The 24,112-nt window shown below is 41.5% G+C and overlaps 1 protein-coding gene across 1 annotated transcript in view; it reads left to right on the forward strand.

The window, feature by feature from the left end:
* The window catches only part of oat (ornithine aminotransferase), a 125,544-nt gene that overhangs the window by 33,367 nt on the left and 68,065 nt on the right, over positions 1-24,112 (forward strand). Inside the window, exon 3 of the mRNA XM_062525596.1 lies at positions 3,154-3,378. Within this exon, the coding sequence (XP_062381580.1) occupies positions 3,154-3,378 (225 nt within the window). The remainder of the gene's footprint in view (positions 1-3,153; positions 3,379-24,112) is intronic.

Raw genomic sequence — 24,112 nt, forward strand, 5'->3', positions numbered from 1 at the left:
TTCACGCTTAGTTTTCATTATTATCATGCCAAATCATAGACCCAGACCCACTGGTTTACATGGGCTGGCATCAGGCGAGCCAAACCTACCCATAATTCTTTGTGTTTTGATGACTTTGGTCACATGTCTTAGCGATCTCTATTGCCTCTACCTATTTAATTACCTAGCTGTGTTGATAAACCCATCAATTATCCTTATGACATTTTTAGTGTTGTTTTTGTTTAATTACCTGAAAAACAAGGAGGTAATTACCAGGAAAATACACAGCATCAGGGCCGTAAAATACATTATCACCTTTCCACTCAATTACTTAATTATTACCATCTCTGATCTGAAATAGGCTATTTTGTAGCCTACTGACATTCAACACACAAACACATGCTGAGTACGACCTTTATTACTTTGTTCTGCAAAAAAAGAAAGTTAACATTTAACATACAACATTTAAAGTAGCCTATAAGTCCGCCGAAAATTTAACTAAGCCATGGAAGAAGACTTTTCGTTGATCCTGCAGAGCTAGCATGAGCTACAGCCCAAAATCGCTAACAGTGGCATAAAGCCATAGGCTACGCTTTCAAAATGAAACCACTAACATTGCTCAAAACAGCGCAAAACCTCGTCAGCAGCTAACTCGAGGTGTCTACACATAAAACAAAGCACCAGTCAGTCTGTAAACTTTGGAATAGTCTGTACACACTTAGAAATCGTTCGAGACTGCAACTCTATGAACTGAAGCACAGAAATGTCACGCGAGTTCTCACACGGAAGCACGCACGGTAGCTATTGTTGGAAGAGACTACGGGTAGTCCAGTGCTCAAATTACAGTGAGATCAGAGCCCGTCTTTTCTCTGGTGAGATATGCTACAGACAGAAGAAAGAGGACAAGGAAGACAGAGTGGTTCGTGTCTGTTCCTTTCCCGGCAGCGGAACAAAAATTAAAAGTTTACAATCCAGCAAGTTTTCATCAACTGTCATTGCTATACGGTCGGTCTCCGGTGGCTTACTTTGAATGTGGACATTGACACCTCAATCGAAACGCTAAAGTGATGGATTAGGCCTACCGTGTCTGCTGTCATAATTTTGAGAAGGACGATTTCGTTATTCCGAGAGGAGCTTCCGACCCAAAGAAGTCAACGAAATATTAGCCTATATTATTTTCATCTGTAACAAACACGTCACCTCTGTACCTGTATGTTTTGGTAGGTTTAGGGTGCACTGCAAATAAAATATTTAGCCTACTGTTTCAGAATTTGATTATGTTTTATTATTGCAGAACATGTTAAATGTGTGAAAACAATGTTTTTTTGCAGAACAAAGTTAAGGTTGTGATCAACATGTGGTTGTGTGTTGAATGTCAGTACACGGTAGGCCTAACCTATATTTCAGATCAGAGATGGTAATAACTAAGTAACTGAGTGGAAATAAGTGATAGTGTATTTTACGGCCCTGATGCTGTGTATTTTCCTGGAAATTACCTCCGTGTTTTTCAGGTAATTAAACAAAAACAATAAGTAAATCATTTCAAGAACTAGATTCATTTTAAATCATTATTAAACTTAAAATGAAAGCTGTTTGCATCACTATTACTTAGAAACTGCAGAGTAATTGCACTGGAAATTGCATAGAAATGACTAGTAATAAGGGGCAACAAAATATTATCACCATGAAATTACATCAAAATGCCATACAGTTACCACCTTATTAGCGAGCCGTAATGTAAAGTGTTACCAAATATAATTTAATAAGATAATAAGCAGAAACTATCAGACTTGTATGGCTGCAGCTACAATATAAAATGATGATTTTTACATCATTGAAAACAGGAAGTCCAACATTGAAATCCGTATTTCTCCCATCTCATGGCAAACTGAGGGAATGATGCATGACCATTCAAAAACATGACTGGTTTTCTAAAGATACAAAGCTTAGGCTAATGCTAATCGGTGAAGTGTTCCTTTAACGAAAGGCCAAACTGCATGGAAGAAATATGCATTCAAAGCCATAGCGTTTCTGTTGCAATCAAAATCAACCAAGCGTGAAGCCGTGAACGTCACTGTTGTTCATCTGTACATCATCGTGTAAAGCCCGCCCTGACAATTTGATTGGTACGGAGAGATCTGTACAGCGCATAGTGCAAGCCCAACGGAGAAATGGAAAATCATGTAGAAAATCATGGGGATAAAGTTTGGCTGCATCTAGGCTACTAGATTGCTGGCACTCTGGGACAAAGCTCCCAAAAACAACGTGGCATTCAATGTGTTAAGTGTCCTAATAGTAACGTTGGGCTATAGGCCAGGCTATCCACCCTATTCCTTAAACCTGTCCGGTTTACAACTTCCGTTCATTCTGTTTACATTATAGCTTCGTGCTTGCTCAGTACGCTAACTAGAGTATGCTTCAACTTCGATTTCTTTTGAAATGTTAAAGAAATAGTTATGGTTACAGGCTATCCAGCATGGATATACTACATAATATGTAACTAAAGTTTATGCGTAATGATATGTTAAGCACTGTCAACCATCACATTAAAATCAATACAACACGGGCTCGCCGGAAATAGAAAACCATTTTCTGAATATGGAGGTGACATGGCGACGCCCATTGTAGGCTAAGGAATGTCGTGGATAATAATCTATCTAGGCTGGCCACAATTAAATGCCACTCTAAAGTGTGCAGTTTCAATGTATAGAGGAGTTTCTGCGCACTCTGAACATTTATTGGCGCTTTCCTTGTATATCCAGCCCTGAGTTTTGGCCTTTGCTAGCTTCACTTTGCGAACTCAGCTGGGTGATTTAGTGCCGTGTGCAAGTGCATTTGACCGGCATTAAATCCGCATGTCTCAGACTGACTGGCTAACCACCGGTCATGGCTGATCACGTGAAAATCGGCCAATTCCTGTCACCAGCTGATCAATCGGTGCATTTTGATGGGCAATTATTTTCACATTTTGGTGCCTAAAGGGTTGAGGTAAATTCAGTAATGGAATCACTTGGATCACTTTGTTTTATTCATTAGTTGTGGGTTTTAACTTTGGTTTGCAAATTAAATGGTTTATCTGGATTTCTTATGCCTATAAAAAAGTCAAATGTGATGATGAATGAAGAAGTAGACAGAATAAGCAGCTGTCTTAAGAATGTACCCTATGTTTTCCAGGTATTTACGTCTGGGATGTTGAAGGCCGCAGGTACTATGATTTTCTGAGTGCATACAGTGCCGTGAACCAGGGCCACTGCCATCCTAAAATCATTGCTGCACTCAATGCCCAGGCTTCCAAATTAACCCTGACATCCCGTGCTTTCTACAATGACATTCTGGGTGCCTATGAGGAATTCATTACTACCTTGTTTGGCTATGACAAGGTTCTGCCCATGAACACTGGTAAGGAGCACAGCAATTTTCTCATTGCAAATTGTACATACACTCAATTCTCTATCACAAAATCTATCTTTATCTATTAATTACCTCCGCCAAGGAGGTTATGTATTCATCAGGGTTTGTTTGTCTGTTTGTCTGTCTGTCTGTTAGCAAGATAACATAAAAGTTATCTAGGCTACTTGCATCCTTATCGTACAGCTTAAAAAGGTATTAAACATATAAGCTATCTATCAATATCCAATGTACAGTATTATGCATGGGCAGCATACTAATGAGGAAGGTGGGATATGTCTCATGTCATGTTAGATCACATCCTGAGGGTACACGTTTTGAGAAAATGTGTGGTTTATATAGGTCACAGGTGTCAAATGTGGCCCGCCACGTAATTTTATGTGGCCCGCAAGAGCATGAAATGTCTGATACAGTTTGTGTCCCGCGAGAGCTTCAAATGTCTGATACAGTTTTTGCGTATAGGCAATACAATGCACACATGTGAGACTGTCAGGGAGGCCACATCAACTCCACCGTGATCAGTGTAACTGGCTACATGGTTATGGTTATGGTTATTTAGCAGATGCCTTTGTCCAAAGCGACATACAAATAAATAATAATACAAATTAAATTAACAGTGAACAATTACAAAATAGGGAGGAATAGCAATATTATCAATAAAACAATCATTTTAAGCACTAACCTAATGAGAAATAAGACTAAATTAAAAAACAATTAAAAATTAAATTAAAATTTAATTCAGGCTACTATAGGGAGCCAGTGGAGAGTAACTAGGAGAGGGGTTACATGTGTCCTCTTTGGCTGATTGAAGACCAGTCGTGCTGCAGCATTCTGAATCAACTGTAGTGGTCTTAATAAACAAGCAGGTAGGCTAACAGGGAATTACAGTAGTCCAGTTTGGAGATAACCATTGCCTGTACAAGAAGCTGAGTGGAATCTTGTGTCAGATAAGGTCTGATCTTCCTAATGTTGTACAGGGTATACCGACATGACTTTGCAATTGAGGCAACATGCTCAGAGAAAGTAAGTTGGTCATCAATTATGACACCCAAGTTACGTGCCGATCTAGTTGGAGTCAGTGAGGATGAATCAAGCTGGATGTTGATCTGTTGGGGAATAGCTGTTTTTGCTGGAAACACCAAGAGCTCAGTTTTTGAAAGATTAAGCTGAAGGTGCTGATCCTTCATCCAGATTGAAATATCCTTCAGGCATGCAGAGATCCGATGGGAAACACTAGAGTCCTCAGGTGGGAAGGATAGGAAAAGTTGAGTGTCGTCCGCATAGCAATGATATTCAAATCCATGAGAGCGAATAATCCCACCTAAAGAAGTGGTGTAAATAGAGAAAAGGAGGGGCCCTAATACTGATCCTTGAGGGACTCCTGTAGTGAGGTCATGAGACTTTGATATCTGTCCCTGCCAAGACACGCTAAAAGAACGCCCTTTAAGGTAAGATTTGAACCAGTCAAGAGCTTTCCCAGAAATTCCCAGTTCATATAGTGTAGAAAGGAGAATGTCATGGTTAACCGTATCAAAGGCTGCAGATAAATCTAACAGAATTAACACTGATGACTGAGCAGAGGACTTAGCTACTCTCAATGCGTCAGTCACAGATAGAAGAGCAGTTTCAGTAGAATGACCACTCTTGAAACCAGACTGCATAGGGTCTAGTAGGTTATTCTGATAGAGGAAGTCAGATGTGATGGCAACTGTGATGTATTAAACTTTTGAGTTTTGGTGACTTGGTTGTGCCATAGACCAATGATCTCAGCCTAGCTAGGGAATGCTGGGAGATCTGTATTCAGTTCCTGTTTGAGTAGAGTAAAGAGCGAACGTACAGCAAGAGTGCCTTGTCTACTGTGTGTTATTTAGTGAAATACACCACAGAAAAATTGGCGACTAGGATAAAAATAGTTCGACGTTATGGCTTTATTAATAGGGACCATAGGGGAATTTGTCCCGAAGATGGAGTCTTGGTCGGCGTATGTGGAACGTTTGGAACAGTTCTTGGAGGCTAACGACATTGACCGCGGACAAGAAAGTAGCCACATTGCTAAGCGTAATGGGAGCCACAACTTATGGACTATTAAGAAATGTAGTTCAACCAGATATGCCGAATAAAAACCTACAAAGACATTGTGGACGTATTGACGGCTCATTTCGAACCTAAGCCGTTACTAAGGCCATCCTTAAAAATATTTTCGTTTGCCGTAACCTTATTGCCATCTTATTGAAATCTTTTTTTGATCAAACATTTTAACTTGAGGCGACACGGTCACCGTTAGACTAATGGGGAGAATGGATAGGATAATATATGGGCACAGTTCTTCCAGAACTTTGTGCCAAGTTAACGCGATGTTGAGGTGTTTTAATGCATTTTTTAGATGAATAATGGTGTCCGAACTAGTAGCATAGCAATAGTAGTAGCCTATTTTCTACAGCCGCAGCCATCATTACAGTCAAGCACGATGCACGAACCACTAACAGTGAATGAAACGAAGCGTAGCCTAGTCCTACACAATATGCGTTAGGAGACGGGGAGGCTGAGATATCATTCCAAAACTCCGGTAATTTAGGATAAAGGCCTAGCATAAAAAAATGTAGGCCTACAGGCTAAAGAGAAGGACTGCCATCAATTCCGACATAGCCTAGGCCTTCTCCCATTCCAACATAGGCACAGGTGTCCGTTCAAAACCAACAAATTGATTTACTGCTAAATCTCGGTCTCAATCACTCATCTCATTCTCCCTCATCGAACAACAACACAACATAAACGTAGGCTACTAAATGATTACTAAACGTCTTATCAATCGATAACCTACCTGAACCAAATATTCCCCCTCGGACACCTCCCCCCAATCAAAACACATCAGAACTCATTCTGTGACACCGGAGGGAGAGGGAGAGACACGCTCACGCACACGCAGGAGACACAGGGGAACCAACGGGACAGTCAAACATTGTCTAGTTACTTAATAACCGTCTCTGAGACAGTCCAACAAGGGGGCTAATAGACTTGGTGCTTCAGCATTATTGTATTGAGTTTGTATTGGTTGTTTGAAGAGGAAAAAATAAATCTAAAAATAAAATAAATGTCTACCGGTCTTAACGCAAGTCCGGCCCTAAATTGACAGAGTCGGTCGGGTTACGGCAAACGAAAATATTTTTAAGGATGGCCTAATTGCAGAAAGATTCCGTTTTAACCACTGCAACCAATAGGCTCACGAAAGCGTGACCATCTATGCAGCGGAGTTAAAGCAGTGTGCAGTACACTGTCAGTTCGGGGCAACGTTGGATGAGGCACTGCGGGATCGTTTTGTGAGTGGTATAAGGAATGAGGCATGCCAGCGACGATTGACGCTGTCGGAAGTGAACCTGATTTTTGCCCGGGCGAAGGTACTGACTCGATTAAATTCATTCTGGACTCTATCCGACCACATAAAGATGTGGGGATACTTCGGTTTGGCTTTAAGGACCCTCTACTCACTACCACGTAAGTGTAGTGTTGTTTGGAACAGTAGAAGAGGTATAAAAATAGCGTTTTGTAGCGGCGAAAGGACATGCCCGGGTCACTTCCAGGTTAACGAGTTTTGGCTAAAAACGGTGAACTCGAACTTTCTCAAAATACATCCGAATTACATGATTTTGGTGTCAACTCAACGTATGTACTCCCAATAGTCCGAAAAATTTATCTAAAGTGCATTTCACTCCGGATTATTCCTTTAAGGACGAATTGGGCACTCTCCGTGGCATCACAGCCAAAATTCTTGTAAACCCAGAAGTCAACCCAAAGTTTTGCAAGAGCCGCCCATTACCATTTGCAATGAAGTCCAGGGTGGATGCTGAACTAGACCGACTGGAGAAGGCAGGTATAATCTCACCCGTTAAACACAGCGAGTGGGCTGCACTGGTGGTACCTGTAGTGAAAAGAGACCAAACAATTCGCTTGTGTGGAGATTACAAGTTAACTGTAAACCAAGCTGCCACTACAGAGACCTACCCCCTGCCTCGGATTGAGGAGCTGATGGCTACGTTGAATGGAGGGAAGATATTCTCCAAGATTGACCTTGCCTCAGCGTATCAGCAGGTCCTTCTGGAGGTCAAAAGAAGCTACTGACCATCAATACACATCGAGGTCTATTCGTGTACAATAGGCTAGCCTTTGGGGTTAGCTCCGCCCCCTCCATTTTCCAACGCATTATGGAGAATCTCATGAAAGATCTGGATATGTTTATTTAGATGATTTGCTGATTACAGGAAAAACTGAACATGACCATTTGCAGAAGCTACAGAAGGTGTTACAGAGACTCCAGGGATGTGGCTTGAGAGTCAAGCCAAATGCCAAATCAAAGCACTGTACTAGCTCCACTCTATAGACTGTTAAAAGATCAGGTGGAATGGTAGTGGAAGAGACCCGAGCAAAATGCCTTTGAAAAGTGCAAAGAGTTGCTAACGAGTGACAAGGTTCTTGTGCACTATGATCCAGACTATGATCAGCCTATGGCATAGGGGCTGTCATTCAACATGAAATGCCGTCAGGAGAAAAGAGGCCCATTGCTTATGTTTCGCGGACGCTGAACCCTGCTGAGAAAAACAGCACTCACTGATATTTGGTGTTAAAAAGTTCCACCAGTATCTATGGGGAAGGAAATTCAAACTAGTGACTGATTATAAGCCTTTGCTGACTCTTTTTGGAGAGCACAAATGTTTACCCACTATGGCTGCAGCTCGAATTCAAATATGGGCAATCATACTGTCCGCTTATGATTATACCATTGAGTACTGCGCATCGGAAAAAACACTGCAATGCAGATGGACTTTCGAGAGTTCCCTTGCTGGAAACAAGCGATGCAGGGACAACAGCCATAACAGAGAGCAATCATGCGCTGCTAACGGAACATCTAGAGCAGGCACCACTGAATGCTGACCAAGTAGCATGCACTACACGTACAGACAACATGCTATCCAAGGTTCTGAAGTTCATCATGAATGGATGGCCTAATGATGTGGATAAAAGCCTGAAAGCTTTCCACACACGCAGAAATGAACTGTCTGTTGAGCTTGGATGTGTCCTTTGGGGCACCAAGGTAGTGCTACCTGAAAAACAGAGAAAAATAGTGTTAACCCTTTAGGCGCCAGAGGTTTTTTCCTAAAACGTTCAATTTTGACATATTAATTTCAAAAGGCTTTAACTTAAAAGTGATAAGAGATAGAGACTTTCTGTAAATTAGAGAAATATTAAGGATGACCCAAAGTTTATGTAGGGATTAAATGTATCCAACCAATTTGCATATTATGATGTCATAATGACGTCATATGGTGGCGGCCATCTGGATTTTTTTTAAATATTATTATAACAATATTAATATTATTATTAATAATATTTTTGCTGACAGACATGCACATCACCAGGACATGAAAACACAAAAAGAACAAACATTGTACCATACTGAATGTTCAGGGAAACAGTAAATCATCATAGGCTATTAATAGCAAGATGATGGGAATGATGATGATGCTGCCAATTTATGTAGCAGGCCTTTTGCCATAGAGATAATGAATCCCTGTTCATCCAGGTGACACTTCTTGTAGTGTTTCATGGTGTGGTACCTCCAATTGCAGGGCACAACACAAAGGCCCACCACACACTGCCCACACCTGTATTTTGTCTGACTATGGCCTTTAGATCTTTAGATTATTAGGGCCCGAGCACCGAGGTGCGGCCACTGAAGTGGCTGCATCGTAGGTGCAAGGCCCTATTGTTTTTGCTCAGATTATTCCTATTACAGTGTTTTCCCCTTACCGGAATGTTTTGCCCTTTTTCACCAACTTGGCATGCTCTAAAACTCTTGAAATTTGGCAGCTACCTGTGGAATTGATACCTCTACTGAGAGACAGACCTCTGGCCTAGGGTGTGGCTCAGGGACTCTATAGCGCCACCTAGTGCGTTGTGTGTTGTGGTTGACACATACATTCATTGAATTGGCCCAGATTTGGTGGACATGTGTGTTGTATTATTCTGAACAAGTTTTACATTTAAACTATATAGTAAATATTAAAGGAATATTTCGGTATTTTACACTTTAAGCCCGTTTTCTGTATTGCCTAGCATGAAAACGAGTGTTTGACACCGAAATCTCGACGATTGAGCCTGTGTGTGCATTTCGGCACCTTTAGAATGTTCTCTGTATGGCCTTAACATTGCTCCCTATGTGCATAAACTATTCTGTCCTTAAAACACCCCTAAACGTTCGTTTTTTTTAATGTGCAGCTCACCGAGTGGTTACTGGTCTTCAACGATCTTCTATAGCAAGTTTGACAGCGAAATGTAGCTTCAGTCATAGTTTATCAGGGATTTTCGAAATCCCGGAAGTAATTTTTCAGATAACTCACAACCGTGTTTGCCTAATATAACACAACATAATTTGAATTTCACTGCGAAACTTGCTATAGAAGATCATTGAAGACCAGTAACCACTCGGTGAGCTGCACATTTTTAAAAACGAACGTTTAGGGGTGTTTTAAGGACAGAATAGTTTATGCACATAGGGAGCAATGTTAACGCCATACAGAGAACATTCTAAAGGTGCCGAAATGCACAAACAGGCTCAATCGTCGATATTTCGGTGTCAAACACTCGTGTTCATGCTAGGCAATGCAGAAAACGGGCTTAAAGTGTAAAATACCGAAATATTCCTTTAAAAGAATTTGAATTATGTGAGATTTTCTGATTTTTGCACATCATGTATTTTGAAATACTTCTCCTAGACGGTTTATCGAAATTATGTCATTTCAGCAGTAAAATGATCTTGAGGGGTTGCCCAAGAGAAATTACGACCAGATTTTTGAATTTCAAAAGTATATCGAAATGGCGAAGATTTGAACCTAGGTGTCAAAAAGGAACAAAAAGTTGGTGTTATAGGCAGAAAACGGTGACTAATTTGGATCAAATTAAATGGAGTATTAGTTAGTGTGTTTGTAGTTACAGTCATATACAAGTTTTGATGTGGCATTAATTCTGTCACTCAATAGCGCATTAATGATCGTGGTTGACACATAGTTTTACCTAAAATATTATAAAGTGAGTTTACAAATATTAATACTTATATGAACCTATGCTGAAATTTTGAGGTTAACCACATTAACGGTAAGAGAGTTGTTTAGGTTTTCATATGACTATGGTCTCTCCTATCCGCTCCTTGCTGCCCACGCGTGTTACACACAGAACTACTTTCAAACACACACACTACACGTGCGCGAGCTTCACAGAGAACGGCATTCAAACACACACACATTACACACGCGCAAGCTTCCCAGAGAGACACGCACACACACATCGTCGCACTTTCTCCCTTTTGCCTCTGCCCTCCCTCTCTCTTTCTCTCCGTCTCCCTATCTTAGCCCCATGACCCCCCTCTTTCGCATGCCCCCCCACACACATACACACTCTCTCACTCCCTTCCCATCCCCCATGTCTCTGTATCCCAGCCCCTGTCTCTCCCTTCCTGATATGAGTAAAAAACATGAAAATAAATGGCCAAGAATGTCTAGTCAAGAATGACAGTGTGATGCAAAGTAAAAGATATAGAAAAGATCTTTTTCATAATGATTTTATTTGGGTTATATATTGTATGCATGTTATGCAGTGGTAGTAAGGAGGCCAACAGGTGATAACCCAATTTGAGGATGAGAGAAGGCACCACACTCCTGTAACTTATTTGCAGTGTGTGTGTGTGACAACACCTTGGTTAAGAGATCTGAAACTTTCCTTAATATTAGATAAAGATTAAAGAAGGGTTAAGAACACTCTGTCATGTTGTCTATTGTGATTGACACATACTGTACATTCACAAAAATGAACCAAATTTGGTGTGCTTGTTTGTTATTGCTATTGCTAGTCAGAGACAGAGCTCTGTCCTAGGGTGTGTCTTAGGGACTCTATAGCGCCACCTAGTGCGTTGTCTATTGTGGTTGACTCATACATTCACAAAAATGAACCAAAATTGGTGGGCATGTGTGTTATTGCTATAGCTATTCAGAGACAGAGCTCTGGCCAAGGGTGTGGCTTAGGGACTCTATAGCGCCACCTAGTGTGTTGTCTGTTGTGGTTGACATACACATTCACGAAAATGAACCAATTTAGGTGGTCTTGTGTGTTATTGCTGCCGCTAGTCGGAGACAGAGCTCTGGCCTAAGGTGAGGCTAAGGGACTCTATAGCGCCACCTAGCGAGTTTTCTGTTGTGGTTGACATATATATTCACAAAATCGAACCACATTTGGTGGGCATGTGTGTTATTGCTATCGCTAGTCAGGGATAGAGCTCTGGCCTAGGGTGTCGCTTAGGGACTCTATAGCCCCACCTAGCATGTTGTCTATTATGGTTGACACATACATTCACGACAATTAGGTACGCTTGTGTGTTATTGCTGCCACTAGTCAGAGACAGAACTCTGGCCTTGGGTGTGGCTTTGGGACTCTATAGCGCCACCTAGCTTGTTGTCTGTTGTGGTTGACACATACATTGATGAAAATTAACCAAATTTGGTGGGCATGTGTGTTGCTCATGCACATGCCTACAAACAAGTACGTGTTGCTTTGTTAGATTCCGCAAATGTCACGGGTCCGCACCGCAGATGCTCGGGCCCGCCATAGCCGCTTGCGGCTATATTTATTTTATTTTTTTTGTTGACAGACATTCACATCACAAGGACATGTACACACAAAAAGAACACACATTGTGCCATACTAAATGGTCAGGGAAATAGTAAATCAATAATGTAATAAATAATAAATGGAAAGATGATGGGAATGCAAATTTCTGTAACAGGCTTTTTATTGTAAATATAATGAATCCCTATTCATCCAGGTGACACTTCTTGTAGTGTTTCATGGTACTTCTCATTGCAAGGCAGAACATAAAAACCCACCCCACACTGCCTACACCTGTTGCCTATTTTGTCTGACGATTATGGAGAGGCACACGGTCACTGTCGAGGGAGCATATGGCTAGCGCGATAAAAAAAAAAAACACATTGCCCCGACCATAAGCTTTCATTCTCCACACAACATGTTTGATGAGGGTCTGCTAACTGTTTCACGATATGCAAGGCATAACATAAAAACCCACCCCACACTGCCTACACCTGTTGCCTATTTTGTCTGACGGCACCCTGGATCTGCCACGCGCACCTCCCGAGTGGCTTTCGTTCTCATTCTCATTGCGACTACCCACACTGCTGCTACGTTGCCCCACAGTTCTCCTATGGACACTTCGACCTCCATACCGACATACCCAATAGTGTACCCAATTGTGTAGTCTACACAAATAACACGTCTGATGAGGGTCTTCTAACTTCCCTATGAACACCTAGACCCATGAAATAATGTTCCTAACACTGACATTGGGCAAAGGATCCACGTTTGTGCTTGGTGTAGGACTTATCTCTCACGATGTCCAGCTGCAGCATTGCTAGGCAGAGACGCGTGTGAATAAACAAATCTCCGTCATCTTCTGAAGGCAGATATTTCCCTTCAGAATAACTGTCAGCGAACAGAAGACCCAACACTTCATTCCTGGTAAACTTTTTCCATGTGTTTAGACGATTATCTAATGCTAATACTCGCTTACATTCACAATACCGCTCTGATACAATGGCTCACACGCGAACTAGCTCAGCTGATATTTCACACTGATTTAAAGTGCTCTTGCTCGAATATTTTGTATAGAAGCATGACGTAATTCTGAGTCAGGGATGTAGTATGACATGTCTGCCAACTAGTGGCAGGGAGTTTGAACGAAATTTGACACCCTATTAGACCAACTCGGCCGTTTTATCCAGTACCGCATCTTGTCAAGTTAACTCGACGGTGGCGCTTAGAGGGTTAAGAGTTGCATTCTGGACACCAGGGTGTCGTAAAAATGAAAGCCCTCGAACGCAAATGTGTGGTGGCCTAAGATTGATGTGGACATAGAGCAGGTCTGCAAAGCCTGTGAGTCTTGCCAAATGGAACAATGGATGCCTCGACAGGTACCATTACATCCATGGGAGTTTCCTGGCCAGAGCTGGAGAAGACTACACATAGACTTTGCCGGTCCATTTCTAGGTCACACTTTCATGATAGTTGTGGATGCATACTCAAAGTGGCTGGAGGTGTTCAAAATGTCCAACATCACCTCACAAGCCACCATCACAAGACTACGGAGACTGTTTGCAGCATACGGTCTTCCTGAGCACATTGTCACGGACAACGGAACGCAATTCACGTCTGAAGACTTTCAAATCTTCATGCGGCAAAATGGAGGTATGTGCAGACATTTACAATTGAAATGAAGAAGCTTGGACAGACCACAATGGATTTAGAGGACAAGATCTCTGTATTCCTGATGCAATACCGCTGCACTCCAAATTGCACTACAGGCGAGTCGCCTGCAGACTTGTTTCTGAAAAGACATATGCGCACCCGCCTGGACCTGATCCGTCCTGACACAACGGTCACTGTTCACAAGAAACAGTACATGCAGAAGTTTTACCATGACCAGCGAGCAGTGAACAGATCTTTCAGTCAGGATGACCCTGTGTATTTGCAAAATACAGGGGGGGACACAGACACAAACATCACATACAGGAGACATGGTGATCAGTTGAGATCTCGTGTCACAACCGATGGACTGGATCTGAATACTGACTGTGCAACCACTGACACATCAGCCCAGCCCAGTGTGATCCAGGACGACCTGTCAGCCGATGCTGATCCTGTGCACATGGACAGTGAGGAGGTGCCAACCGCATCTCAAAGTCCACGTCGCTCAGCAAGAGAGCGAAAGCCACCTGAGCGCTATGACCCTTAACATGCAGATTAGTTTATTTTGGGGAAAATAGGTTCATTGGACTAAGGGTTGAATAGACTGTTTTTTTTTTTTTTAATTAACACTGTTCTAGCACAATGTAAAAAAAAAGAAAAAAATGATCACACTGATTGTAAAAAAAAAAAAAATGTTAAGATATGGACTTCTGTTACACTTTCTTGTTTGAGTAATGAGAAGCACTGAGTTATGTGAGTTAAGTATAAGTGTAGTAGAAGAGTACCTTCATTTAAAAAGGGGGGTGATGTAATGTATTAAACTTTTGAGTTTTGGTAACTTGGTTGTGCCGTAGACCAATGATCTCCTAGCTAGGGAATGCTGGGAGATCTGTATTCAGTTCCTGTTTGAGCAGAGTAAAGAGTGAACGTGCAGCAAGAGTGCCTTGTCTACTGTGTGTTATTTAGTGAAATACACCACAGCAACGCATAAAAAATGTGTGAAAAAAATAGACCAGTATTGTAAACTATTTTGCATGTTTGCTAAGTTACGCTAAGTTGCTATGTTTGCTAATAGGGATGGGTATTGATGGTAAGTTTTTAGCAATATCGATGGCATTATCGATTCTGCCTATCAATCCAATTCCTTAACAATTCTCTTATCGATTCCCCCAAAATGTAGGTGCACCCACATTTTTCATTGCATCGCCTTTAACACTAGAAGCGCCGCGCCGTTCTGACCCACTTATACCTAGAAGCGCCGCGCCCCGGTCATTTGACCGCTTTGATGACCTACTAGAAGCCTCGTGCTGTTGTGAACTACTTAAAGCGCGGCGAGGCGGTCAAATGACCGCTGAGTCCTTAGACTGGGAGGCTTTTACTTACACATAATGATCGCTAGATGGCGCTTCGTGAACGAATGAAATCGTTTGGTCATAAATTCAGTTTGCACTAAGCCATGTGTCATTCGTGTCAGACCGTGTTGTTGATAATCTGTGGTTGTTTGTTTCATTATGACATACAGCACGTTTGAGTTATCTGTTCATGTATTTGTGTTGATTTGTGTTGTTTGAGGTAAAAACGTTGGAAGAGTTCTTGAACAAACCTTAAGCAAACTTGACTTTCAACTAAAATGCTCTAAAAGTGAATGTGGCTAGTTCTAATTCACTCCCCAAATTCACTTCTATTAATTTAATAGGTTCGCGCCGCCGAAAATGATCGGACCTAGTCACCTGGAACAAAGAGCCTAACAGTCTGGTTTCAATTACACAGTAGCCAGGATTTCATGCCGCATTTTACAGGCTACCGTGGCTACTTTCTAAAACAACTTTCATTCATTTAGGGAGAAGCATCTTATAGGGTCTAGGCTAGCTACCTCGGAGGGAGGGAGATAGAGAGAGCTATGCTGAGCAGGCATAGGCGTGAGAAATAGCATAGGCCTAATTTAAAATAATGAGTGAATGATATTCTCCGTTTTGCGAATGTGTAGGCTATGTTTGCGATGTCTGCTGAAAAAAAGCTATAGGCCTGTTTCTACAATTTAAGCTAACTTCTATGTGAATTCGAGATTCAGCATTGACACACACATTTTCACATGACTAATAAGCAAGATTGTAGCTCAATGGTTAGAGCTTTGGCTTCAGGACCTAAGGGGTGTTGGTTCGATTCCCAACCTATTCATGACGGAAGTCCTTTTGAACAAGGCATCAATAAAGTAGGCTACATTCTATTATTTTCTATTCACATAACTACACGCACGCTGGCGAATTCGAACATTCTGAAACGTGCATATGCGATGAAACATTGCGCATTCTTCCACGAGTTGCCTAAACAGTCAGCCTACAGACTAGTAGACAGGGACAGATAGATGGGGTGGGGGTGGGGAGGCAGTTAATTGTCCTCAATGCCTCGGTGATGTCTGTAGCCTAGCCTAGACGAGTGTATGGGGGAGGGGGGATGATCGGTTTCAAATAGGCTGCAATGGATAGTGTTATGTATAGACCCCGAAGCCATTTGCTTTGAGAACGGCTGGCTGATGAAGTTGTTGGCTGGCTAGCTGGCTCAGCCAAAACCTTAATGCAGCCGCCACAGTTTTCATGACTGATAATGGCTTTAGTTGCCACTTCATGTCTACAGATGTGTATATTGTATTAGATATCAACACACAATGTTATTGTATTGTTTTGGACAACGTTCTGCACGTTTCACTTCAATGTAGACTGCATGCGTTCATTGCGTTGTGAACGCGCAGCAATCTCTGGAAAGGAAACGGTGGAAGTCGCAGCAGTAGCCTAATAGCCTATCACGCTCAATGCTGTAAATCCATCTGTTCCAGACTATTTGGTTCATATCATCAATCTTTGGTTTTGGTGTTTGTGCAACCGGGCCCTGACGATTTAACAAAAGTCTGAGTAACGTAAGAATTAGGAAAGTATGTAGGCCTAAGGTGAGATCAAAATCAGGCTAGAAGTAGTTCTACTTTGTTTCCTTCTTTTCCCCATGTCATTTTCATTGGTCGTCAACTCACTGTGAGTCCTGTGTATCGTAGCAACGAGCACAATACTGATGTGGTGTGTCCAGTGGGAAAATCTCATGCAGGCCTAGTTTCTAAGCTATCGTTTATTTTTTCGCGTGTCACTATGATATAATTATTTTTAGATGCAAAAAGTCTAACTGGCTTAGTCAAAGTTTGTCAGATGGCGGCAGAAAATGATTGGCTGGCGAAATGTTTTTTCGTTAATGGTAGGCCTAAACATATTGTGATTCATCCGTTTATTTCAGATAGGTTGTTATTAAAAACCATTAACAAAAAATAATTGTTCATCGACGTTGAAAAACGGTCAGTAAATTCGATCGAAGATTCTGTATTTCGCTCCTGCCAGGATGTGATCACGGGTCTCCGGCGTTGCAGACAGGAGTGTTAACGCTGCGCCACTTGACATTATACAAAGACTGCGTTAGGATAGGTGTTTGACTTGACGTAACTCAGTCTGTCCAGCAAATATGTAAGAAAATGCTTATACATTAGTCTGAGCTTTAAAAGATAGCTTACAAATAGAAGATAAGATATACAACTATCAATGTACGTAGGCATACGCGCCCTACGTACATAAATAGGCTACGACGAAAATATGTTTTACACATGTAGGCCTGTCGCAACGTTTTCAAAACAAACTCGCATTTTACCACTGTAAATCGCCTCCATAGACTATGCCATGTAAATGAAAAATAGTTATTAAAATAAAGCACATATATAATACATATTGCACATATATAAACGATATGTTTTATGGTAAAATATTATTCTCATGCCCGACTGACAGGAAATCCTTGCGACATCTGCTGTGAGAAAAGAGAATAGCAGCCTGGACAAAAATGGCAGAACGCGAGACAACATAGTGTTGTCACATAAGTGAGCGCAAAATAGCTCTAAACTAGCTTGTACCGGTGTGCTTTTGATCATGTAAAAATTCTGGGTGACAAAACACGCGTATTTAGGAAAAGTCGTGAACGTAGGGTCCTGGAATTTAATCGAGTGAAAATATTTTTTTTTTTTGTAATCGCTGCGGTCAAATGACCGCAGCCCGGCAGTTCTAGGTATATCTAGGTCAAACCCACACGGCGCTTCTAGGAATACGCGTCAGCGGTCAAATGACCGGCGCTTGGCGCTTCTAGTGTTAACGCCAAAAGGTCACCTTTTATCGCTCTCCTTTCATATCATGTGAATGATTTTTTTAACAACTAGAAAATGTAATTCCATGGAAGGAATTACCATTGCATGTAAATGCAAAAAGGTTGCTGACTGTGTAAAACATTGTATTAGGCCTATAGTTAAAAAGACAACTAGGCCACACAGAAGAATAGATAAATAACAATAACCCAATTACAATTCCACTGAAATTACTTGGAAAGTCACATTTAAAAAGTGATTTATGAAAATGCATCAAAATTGTGGATATAGGCTATTATGGAAAATAACTCTTCATTTATTAGAATTTAAAAGACTGAAATGAAGTTGCCAACTTCAAACGAGTTGCAAGAGCTGACACTTGAGTAGCCTACAGTGAAACAACTGGTAGGATAGCTTATAGCCTTCATATCTACACTAATGCAGGTTAAAAGTAGGCCATAGACTATAGCCTTAGACACCATTGGAATACGGAATACAATCTCAAACAACGCCAATCAACGATGATGTAGCAACAGGTAGGATATCTAGCAAATGTAATGTCAGCTTACAGTAGGATATTTTATGTAGGCTATATTACAGGATGAGCTAGTGTGTTCTTCGAAGTGTCTCCAGGTGTGTGATTGTCCTAACAGGAATGTACAATAAGCTGTTATACATGTATATTTATACAAGCATGTTGTACAAAGGTTTTTAATTTGTGAATGATACCGAAAGCTTTAAATGATTGCCTGGCTGGCAAGTCCCAATAGCTGAAACGACTAGCTTGCTAACAAACAAACAAACGTGAAAATGATAGCAATGATAGTAGGCTGTCGAACATATGACACTCTTGGAGCTTAATCCCATGCTTCACGGACAAATGTTTTAATATATTGCTGGTATTGCTACCCTTACACGATAACAGTACTACACTGGTTGCAGACAGCAGAATTTTCATCACGTTTAGTGAAATGGAGCCAGGCTTTGGATCTCTTCCTCCTCTCCATGATGGTGGCTGCTTCGTGGTTGACTTGCATAGACCTAAAAGAAATGGACAAACAGACTCTGTTGTTCTCAATGGGAGGGGACTGAAACAAAATTACGTTTACTTTCCATCGTACTGCGCAGACTCGTACTCACTTTGTGACGTTAGCCATCCTGTACATTGCTGTAACTCGTCTGATAGATGGGGTTTTCCTAACAAGTGTCAATCCATTTTTAACGTTCGTTTTTAATATTATTATTATGTTTGCTTGCCTTTAGGTAATGCTTTACCCTACCAAACAATAGGCTACCGTAGGCTACACGCTTTTTCACTGATCTTGCGAATGACTTTCCATCATGGTTTTCGTGCAGACTGGATTGAGCTTCTTATCCAAACATTACAGGAAATCTCCCGTTGAACGATAGCTTCCCTCCAACCGACATGCTAACTATACTTCTTTACGGGAAACCAACGTTATATACGAGGAAGACGTGAATTAGTTTTGCCTTCGATACCCTACATAGAATATACAGAAGCTATAAGGGCGACACAGGGCACGTTACATGAAGTTATGGGATCGCAAAAAAATCTGCAATCTATGGCCGTCCAAGGGAGTTAGCAGAGGGTTGGTAACCAGCTCAATTTGTGTTTCTACTTCCGGGAATATTCCTGCCCCCTTATTGACTGGTAGTAAGAGTCGTCGCAGAGGGCGTGACGTAAATGTACCGTGACACAAAATTTCAGGAAAACCGGAAAATGTCCGACGTCATGCAGGCTGAGGGAATCGTTAATGGAATCGTTAAGGGAATCGATAACAAAAAAGCCGTACGATGTCGATGGAATTGACAAGTTAAAACTGGTTTGAAGATGGAACCGGTTTTCGATGCCCAACCCTATTTGCTAAGTTACGCGCTCGGTTTAGCTTGTTTGTTTGAAGTGCGTGTGTATACTTCTGTGAGAGGGGGATCGATGTACAGATGGTACGGGTTGAGAATGCTCCTTTCTTTCCCGCACATCGGGAATCCCGAAGGTTCGGGACTTTGTAATTAAAACTGCAACCGCAAGGGGGCAACATAAGACCGCCCTAATAACATGAAGGTTCGGCTCACACCGGAAAACACGGAAAAACCCTAAGACACCGCGCTGGTGACAAGCGCAGAAAAGAGACATGATCGGCATGTCAGATTGCAGTTGCAGAGTTATCGAATGTTTTACAGCCTACCCCACAGCGCTCTCACGCGACGTAGCCTATAACTTTGTCAGTCCAGCAGAGATGCCAGAGCAACGTTTTGGTCAATGGAGAGGGAGAGAAATGCTCTGCATATCCGTCTCATTTAATCCGTCTCATTTAATCATTAAAATGAAGGTGATGACTGGCGAAATTGATCAAACGACGTTTCAATAAACCATTGTTGAAATTAATGAAAATGGTTTTAGAAAATCGCCTATAGGCCTATCAGAAGGAAATAGCCTTCAATTCAACCTGAAAGACTCGATAGGCAACCTTGGATTAATTCATTAATTCATTACGGTTACAAGATGGCATTTCCGTGTCCGAATCTTCCGTGAATCTTGTCAAGGCGAAGACGAAAGAGATGGACAAGATGTACATTTAGGCTACATTTATATGCTATAGAAATACTTAGAAATGTATAGGCTATTTTAAAACGGAGGCATGTTCATTTTAACCGGCGACGCTGGGTACATGTAGCCTACCCACAGGGCCGGAGTGGGTCCACTTTTCAGCCCGGGAGTTTCAGGCCCAAGACCGGCCCACTTTTTCCATGGTAGTGGAAATTGAATAAATGAAGCAACAGTTCGGCTCTTACTATCCTGTAGTTTTTTTATTATTATTATTAATACCATGGTTCAACAGATCATGTAAAGGTTAAATAATAATCCACTTAAGATGAGAAGTTAACAAAAATATTTCACTATTCCACAAGGATACAGTAGGTTGGTAAATTTACAAAAGCAGAAAATAAATAAAGTATTTGAAACATATCCCACTCTTCAATAAAGAGGCATACTGAAATACTGTTTACAGTTCAACTCACAGTACAGTATTCAGTTACATTGTGAATAGCATCAACAGCATCTACAGCATCAGTAACCCCCTCAGCAGTGCACTGGTTTCAGCCACTTTATCTATAACTGTGTCGTTGCTTATAGACATGAGGATTTCCTTCTCTGTGCACATTAACATGAAAGCCTCCAATTTGTCCTGACTCAATGAGCTTCGTAGCCTATTCTTCACAAATGTTAAGGTTGAGAAGCCTCTCTCACATGCAACCTGTGTGATGGACAAAGTCAACAGAAACTTGTATGCTAACCCAATCACATGATATGCATCTGTGAGGAGGTTGTACTGTGAGAGTATTAAATGGACACAAATGGCACAGTTTTTGCAGGAGGAACAGGTCCTGCCTTTCAAGCTCCATCTCTGGTTCTTCCATATGTAGTCCGCCACTATCCTCCTGACCTTCCTGTGAGACCTCACTACATGCCCTGACAGTATAATCTCCAAGAGAGGAGTTTTTCAGTCTCTCCCACTGGTATGCCAGGCTAGACAGCTCAGTTTGTAATGTGCCAACAGTAGCTCTGTCATCAAACTTAAGCAGACATTTGCTGATTTCCTGGAGTGCTGAGTTAGGGAGCCTATTTATCTTTATTTGAGGAAAGTTTTTAGGGTCAAGACAAGCAAAATCTGAGGCAAGTTTTGCATTTGCTGAAAACCTCCTATCTACGCTACCTGCCACAGTGTCCAGAATAACATTATGGACATTCACCTCAAAGGCAGCATCAGATGAGGCTACTGGTTCATCATCTAAAATCTCTCCTGGCATTCTTTTCTTTTTTCGGACACGCTTCTCTGGAAGTGTAGTCTGCACAACTAGCTCATAGTTGTCCACATCTTCCAGCTTTTCATTGGCCCAACTCACAAACTTATCAGCTGCCACTTTCACTCCCTCAAAGTAGTGCTGTGCGATGCTACGGTATATATCGTTATACGACAGAAAAATGTCTATCGTACGATACAGTCCTCTACCGTTTATATCGTAATTTTAACTTGTGTGGCTGTGACTGCTCAGACAATTTAACTGCAGGTGCGTTGCCGCTTCTCGCAGCGGGCAGCGTAAACTTAATTTACTGACTCGGGATGGGTGGCCAGGCAAATGAACGCAGGCAGCTAATAGTAAACAAATTAATCTTTTTTGACTTTGGCATAACTAGTGTTGCACGGTGCACCGATACAACAAAAGTATTGCAATACCCTGAAATGAAAAATGTCACAACACCTATTGTTAGCCTACTTTACAATACGTTTAAGAATGACTGTGTTCTTCTGAAGAAGCGGTGCGCGCAAGGCAGGTCTCCCCTAAAAGCTAACCTGTGGCTGTGCGTCTTTCCCCCCCTGACATACACTGGTATGTGCAGCAGTGCTATTAACAGCGAGACATTGCTGTTAGTTTAAGTGATGCTATTGTAACACACAAGTATAGGCTAATATCAAGTTAATTTGCTCACTTGCATCTCTCAAATGTGTGTTGCTAACCAATCTAGGCTATGGCATTTAGATCATTTAGATCACTTACTATTGGGTTTAACATCATTACTTTCTCTCACGTATTTCTTAATTATACTATATAATCTACTGTACACAACCACAACTGTTAAAAAAAAAAAAAAATGTTTAGAAATTATAAGAAAAATTTGCATTCATGTGTGGATGTAAATATATAATTTTAAGTAGAAATTCTATATCGGGATACATATCGTTATCGTGGTATAGAATTGCCTATATCGGGAAATAACTTTTTGTCCATATCGCACAGCACTACCTCAAAGTCCCTGACATATGTTTTAAGGCTATCCTTCGTCCCCTCAACCAGGCGCTGAGCTGACAAAATATCCATTCCGTGTGTCTGTAGGTACTTGGAGAGGGGGGATGTATGTTGGAAAATGCGAAGGAAAGTTTGAGCAATGAGGATAGTCTCATATTTCAGAAAATTTTCAATGAATCCCCTTGCTTTGACCCTCACTGTTGACTTCATGCTTACATCTTCCTCAACAGAGGCTAGGGTCAGCAGCAGGTCAACAAACAATGCATCCTGGGGATTACCAAAACATCCAAAGACCTTAGTAAGAGCCTGATCCTTAGCCCACCACCTGGTTTCCCCTATTGGGCTCAGTCTCATGTGATGTCTGTCCTCACTTGTCTCTTCCCAAATCTGCATACGTTTATAAGACTCCCTGAGGAAAACTGCCACATCATTAAGTAGTGAGAAGAGAGATGCACTCTCTATAACACTACCTGTTGTGTCTGCCAGTACCAGATTTAAAACATGTGCATAACACCAGACATGAATTTGTGTTGGAGACTGTTCAGAGAGGAATGCGGAGAACCCTTTATACGGTCCCTGCATATTTGCTGCACCATCAGTGGAGTTGCCCACACACATGCCAATGTCAATGCCAAGTTTGTCTAATGTGTTCTTTAGTAGCTCTGTCATATATTTACCTGTGGATTTTTCACAGTTCACCACAGCAACCAACCGCTCATGAATTACATCTGTGACATATCTGACAACGATAGCACACTGGTCCTTTGATGTAATATCTTGGGTTGTATCGATCTGAACCGAGAACAGTCCTGCCTCTCTAACCTCATCTGCAATTGTGCCCTTTATGACCTGGCTGAGAGCATCTACAACTTTCTCAACAATGTCCTTTGATAGCAGAGTCACAAGAGATCCTCTACCTTTTGCACCAGCGTCATGATGTTTCTTGCTTTGCTCAATACACCTGCTAATGTGCTGTTGAAGGCACAGATCATAACGACTCAAAAGTATTACCAACTCTAGAAAGTTGCCATGATTGACTGCAGTATCTTCCAGTGTATAAGCAGCCTCTGCTTTATCCCCTCTGTAACTAAGTCCACATTTGCCTATTATTATTTGCCTCTGGGATCTCTTGCTGGGCTGTTGTCTGACTGGATGCTGTCTCCTCTCTATATCCACTGGATGCTGTCTCCTCTACATCTCCTCTCGCATTTGACTAACCTGTATTGCTTAACATTAAGAAAGGCAGAAAGGCATATAGCAGGGGTGTCAGACTCAGAATAAGCAGTGGGTCAGATTTGTTGGAATGAGAACTCATGGGGGCCATCATGTCATGGTCATTATCATTTTTCTGCATGGGCATTATATTATATGGTGGTTTAGCCTACTCCTTTACTGCGCCCACATCTGAGCAAATAATGCATATTG

Source organism: Sardina pilchardus, chromosome 22 (assembly GCF_963854185.1).
Source record: "Sardina pilchardus chromosome 22, fSarPil1.1, whole genome shotgun sequence".
NCBI lineage: Eukaryota > Metazoa > Chordata > Actinopteri > Clupeiformes > Clupeidae > Sardina > Sardina pilchardus.